The sequence below is a fragment of the Xenopus tropicalis genome, chromosome 8 (assembly GCF_000004195.4).
Source record: "Xenopus tropicalis strain Nigerian chromosome 8, UCB_Xtro_10.0, whole genome shotgun sequence".
NCBI lineage: Eukaryota > Metazoa > Chordata > Amphibia > Anura > Pipidae > Xenopus > Xenopus tropicalis.
This window is the reverse complement of record NC_030684.2, coordinates 145,925,644-145,931,292: the sequence shown is the minus strand read 5'-3', so window position 1 is coordinate 145,931,292 and position 5,649 is coordinate 145,925,644. Positions and strand designations below refer to the sequence as shown.

Below are 5,649 nucleotides of genomic sequence, written 5' to 3'. Positions count from 1 at the left end.
GAGCCCAGTACAGGCAGGGTACAGGGCCAGGAGAGGCCAGTACAGCAGGTACAGGGGCCCAGTTACAGGCAGGGGTAAGGTACGGGGCCAGTTACAGCAGGGGTACAGGGGACAGGGGCCCAGTTACGGAGGGTACAGGGGCCAGTTACAGGCAGGGGTACAGGGGTACAGGGAGAGCCCAGTTACAGGCAGCCGGGTACAGGGGGGCCCATGTTACAGGCAGGGGTACAGGAGCCCAGTTACAGCAGGGGTACAGGGGTACAGGGGACCCGTTACAGGCAGGGTACAGGGGCCCAGTTCAGGCAGGGTCAGGGGTACAGGGGGGGACCAGTTACAGGCAGGGTACAGGGGGCAGCGGTACTCAGTTACAGCGCAGGGGGTACGGGGTACAGGGGCCCAGTTACAGGCAGGGGTACAGGGGCCCAGTTACAGGCAGGGGCAGGGGTACAGGGGCCCAGTTACAGCAGGGGTCAGGGGGTACAGGGGTACAGGGGTACAGGGGCCCAGTTACAGGCAGGGGACAGGGGTACAGGGCCCAGTTCACAGGCAGGGGTACAGGGTACAGGGGCCCAGTTACGGAGGCAGGGACCAGGGTACAGGGGTACAGGGCCCAGTTTACAGGCAGGGTACAGGGGGCCCAGTTACAGCAGGGTACAGGTACAGGGGCCAGTTAGAGCGGGGACAGGGGTACAGGGGCCCAGTTACAGGCAGGGGTACAGGGCCCAGTTACAGCAGGGACAGGGGTACAGGGGCCCAGTTAGAGCGGGGGTACAGGGGTACAGGGGCCCAGTTACAGGCAGGGGTACAGGGGTACAGGGCCAGTAGAGCGGTGGACAGGGTACGGGCCCAGTTAGAGCGGGTACAGGGGACGAAGGGCCGGGTTAGAGCGGGGGTACAGGGGTACGGGGGCCCCAGTTACAGGCAGGGGTAAGGGTAAGGGGCCAGTTAGACGGGGTACAGGGGTACGGGGGCCCAGTTACAGCAGGGGTACAGGGGTACAGGGGCCCAGGTACAGCAGGGGTACAGGGGTACAGGGGCCAGTTACAGGCAGGGGTACAGGGGTACAGGGGCCCAGTTACGGCAGAGGTACAGGGTACAGGGGCCAGTTACAGGCAGGGGTCAGCGGGCCAGTACAGGCAGGGTACAGGGGCCCAGTTACAGGCAGGGGTACAGGGGTACAGGGGCCCAGTTACAGGCAGGGGTACAGGGGTACAGGGGCCCAGTTAGAGCGGGGGTACAGGGGTACAGGGGTACAGGGGCCCAGTTACAGGCAGGGGTACAGGGGCCCAGGGGCTCAGTTAGAGCGGGGGCCCAGGCACTCACAGGCCGCTGGAGAACATCCCCAGGGTGAAGACGATACAGGCCCCGGAGAGCAGCCACATCCAGTCCATGATGTCGGGCCGTGGGGGGCGGAGCGGCGGAAGGAGACGAGGGGCCCGGCGGAGCGAATAGGAAAGGCCGGGGATGGAGCGGGGCCTCCGGTACAAGCGGTAGGAAAGGCCGGGACTGAGCTGGGACTGCCCTGCCCTCTCCCCTTCTACCCCGCCTCCAACTGCCACATCCGCAACTTTCACATTCTTGCCCTGTATAAATACCCCCAGCCGTATCCTTATCTGCCCCCTCTCGCCTATATACCCCCAGCCGTATCCTTATCTGCCCCTCTCGCCTATATACCCCCAGCCGTATTCATACCTGCCCCCTCCCGCCTATATACCCCCAGCCGTATCCTTATCTGCCCCCTCTCGCCTATATACCCCAGCCCGTATCCTTATTCTGCCCCCTCTCGCCTATATACCCCCAGCCGTATTCATTACCTGCCCTCCCGCCTATATACCCCCAGCCGTATCCTTATCTGCCCCCTCTCGCCTATTATTTACCCCCAGCCGTATCCTTATCTGCCCCCTCTCGCCTATATACCCCCAGCCGTATCCTTATCTGCCCCCTCTCGCCTTATATACCCCCAGCCGTATCCTTATCTGCCCCCTCCCATCTATATACCCCCAGCCGTATCCTTATCTGCCCCTCCCATCTATATTACCCCAGCCGTATCCTTATCTGCCCCCTCTCGCTATATACCCCCAGCCGTTATCCTTATCTGCCCCTCTCGCCTATTACCCCCAGCCGTATCCTTATCTGCCCCCTCTCGCCTATATACCCCCAGCCGTATCCTTATCTGCCCCCTCTCGCCTATATACCCCCAGCCGTATCCTTATCTGCCCCCTCTCGCTATATAACCCCCAGCCGTATCCTTATCTGCCCCCTCTCGCCTATATACCCCCAGCCGTATCTTATCTGCCCCCTCTCGCCTATATACCCCAGCCGTATCCTTATCTGCCCCCTCTCGCGCCTATATACCCCCAGCCGCTATCCTTATCTGCCCCCTCCCATGTATATACCCCCAGCCGTATCCTTATCTGCCCCTCTCGCCTATATACCCCCAGCCGTATCCTTATCTGCCCCCTCCCATCTATATACCCCCAGCCGTATCCTTATCTGCCCCCTCTCGGCCTATATACCCCCAGCCGTATCCTTATCTGCCCCCTCCCATCTATATACCCCAGCCGTATCCTTATCTGCCCCCTCTCGCCTATATACCCCCAGCCGTATCCTTATTTGCCCCCTCTCGCCTATATACCCCCAGCCATATTCATAACTTGCCCCCTCCCATCTATAATACCCCAGCCGTATTCATACCTGCCCCCTCCCATCTATATACCCCCAGCTGTATTCATACCTGCCCCCTCCCAATCTATATACCCCCAGCCGTATCCTTATCTCGCCCCCTCTCGCCTATATACCCCCAAGCCCGTATTCATACCTGCCCCCTCCCATCTATATACCCCCAGCCCGTATTCATACCTGCCCTCTCTCGCCTATATACCCCCAGCCGTATTCATACCTGCCCCCTCTCGCCTATATACCCCCAGCCGTATTCATACCTGCCCCCTCCCATCTATATACCCCCAGCTGTTTCCATACCTGCCCCCTGCTCCTTATATACCCCCAGCCATGCCCATACCTGCCCCCTGCTCCTTATATACCCCACAGCCATGCCATTACCTTCCCCTGCTCCTTATATACCCCCAGCCATGTCCATACCTTCCCTGATCCTTATATACCCCCAGCCATGCCCATACCTGCCCCCTGCTCCTTATATACCCCCCACATGTCCATACCTGCCCTCTGCTCCTTATATACCCCCAGCCATGCCCAATACCTGCCCCTGATCCTTATATACCCCCAGCCATGCTCATACCTTCCCCTGCTCCTTATATACCCAGCCATGCCCATACCTGCCCCCTGATCCTTATATACCCCCAGCCATGCCCATACCTTCCCCTGCTCCTTATATACCCCAGCCATGCCCATACCTGCCCCCTGCTCCTTATATACCCCCAGCCATGCCCATACCTGCCCCTGCTCCTTATATACCCCCAGCCATGTCCATACCTTTCCCTGATCCTTATATACCCCCAGCCATGTCCATACCTTTCCCTGATCCTTATATACCCCAGCCATGCCCATACCTTCCCCTGCTCCTTATATACCCCCAGCCATGTCCATACCTTCCCCTGATCCTTATATACCCCAGCCATGCCCATACCTGCCCCCTGCTCCTTATATACCCCCACATGTCCATACCTGCCCTCTGCTCCTTATATACCCCCAGCCATGCCCATACCTGCCCTCTGCTCCTTATATACCCCCAGCCATGCCCATACCTGCCCCTGATCCTTATATACCCCCAGCCATGCTTATACCTTCCCCTGCTCCTTATATACCCCAGCCAAGCCCATACCTGCCCCTGATCCTTATATACCCCAGCCATGCCCATACCTTCCCCTGCTCCTTATATACCCCCAGCCATGCCCATACCTGCCCTCTGCTCCTTATATACCCCCAGCCATGTCCATACCTTCCCCTGATCCTTATATACCCCCAGCCATGCCCATACCTTCCCCTGCTCCTTATATACCCCCAGCCATGCCCATACCTGCCCTCTGCTCCTTATATACCCCCAGCCATGTCCATACCTGCCCCTGCTCCTTATATACCCCCCCATGTCCATACCTGCCCTCTGCTCCTTATATACCCCCAGCTGTGTCCTTACCTTCCCCCTATATACCCCCAGATGTGTCCATACCTGCCCCTGATCCTTATATTCCCCCAGCCATGCCCATACCTGCCCCTGCTCCTTATATACCCCAACATGTCCATACCTGCCCCTGATCCTAATATACCCCCCCCATGTCCATACCTGCCCTTTGCTCCTTATATACCCCCAGCTGTGTCCTTACCTTACCCTATATAACCCCAGCTGTGTCCATACCTGCCCCTGATCCTTATATACCCCCAGCCATGCCTGTACCTGCCCCCTGTTCCTTATATACCCCCACATGTCCATACCTGACCCTGCTCCTTATATACCCCCCCATGTCCATACCTGCCCTCTGCTCCTTATATACCCCCAGCTGTGTCCTCTCCTGCCCTTTCCCTAACCCCCATCAGCAGTTGTTATTATTCTGTCAGGTACCAGACATGCTCTGCTCTATGGGAAACCTCTCACCCACTACTGACACTGCTGGGGGGTGGGAGTTGTACAACATGTGGCCAGGAGCAGCTGCAGCTGTGTCCCCAATATACCATCTCAGTTCATTATTGCCCCATAAAGCAACAGATCTGTGTGAGTGTGTATGTGTAGGGCTAATGGGAATGGGATAGGGACCTTAGATTGTAAGCTCCACTGGGGCAGGGACTGATGGGAATGTGATATGGGCCTTAGATTGTAAGCTCACTGGGGCAGGGACTGATGGGAATGTGATATGGGCCTTAGATTGTAAGCTCACTGGGGCAGGGACTGATGGGAATGTGATATGGGCCTTAGATTGTAAACTCACTGGGGCAGGGACTGATGGGAATGTGATAGGGACCTTAGAGTGTAAGCTCACTGGGGCAGGGACTGATGGGAATGTGATATGGGCCTTAGATTGTAAGCTCACTGGGGCAGGGACTGATGGGAATGGGATAGGGACATTAGATTGTAAGCTCACTGGGGCAGGGACTGATGGGAATGTGATATGGGCCTTAGATTGTAAGCTCACTGGGGCAGGGACTGATGGGAATGTGATATGGGCCTTAGATTGTAAGCTCACTGGGGCAGGGACTGATGGGAATGGGATAGGGACCTTAGATTGTAAGCTCACTGGGGCAGGGGCTGATGGGAATGGGATAGGGACATTAGATTGTAAGCTCCACTGGGGCAGAGACTGATGGGAATGTGATATGGGCCTTAGAGTGTAAGCTCACTGGGGCAGGGACTGATGGGAATGTGATAGGGACCTTAGATTGTAAGCTCACTGGGGCAGGGGCTGATGGGAGGGAATGGGATAGGGACCTTAGAGTGTAAGCTCACTGGGGCAGGGACTGATGGGAATGTGATAGGGACCTTAGATTGTAAGCTCACTGGGGCAGGGGCTGATGGGAGGGAATGGGATAGGGACCTTAGAGTGTAAGCTCACTGGGGCAGGGGCTGATGGGAATGGGATAGGGACCTTAGAGTGTAAGCTCACTGGGGCAGGGGCTGATGGGAATGGGATAGGGACCTTAGATTGTAAGCTCATTGGGGCAGGGGCTGATGGGAATGGGATA

General features: G+C 57.4%; 1 protein-coding gene across 1 annotated transcript in view; it reads right to left on the bottom strand.

Annotated features, from left to right (window-relative positions):
• slc50a1 (solute carrier family 50 (sugar efflux transporter), member 1) overlaps positions 1 to 1,541 on the bottom strand; it is a 10,819-nt gene extending 9,278 nt beyond the window's left edge. The window contains exon 1 of the mRNA NM_001015865.1: positions 1,324 to 1,541. Within this exon, the coding sequence (NP_001015865.1) occupies positions 1,324 to 1,391 (68 nt within the window). The 5' untranslated portion in view covers positions 1,392 to 1,541. The remainder of the gene's footprint in view (positions 1 to 1,323) is intronic.
• Positions 1,542 to 5,649: the final 4,108 nt, after the last annotated feature.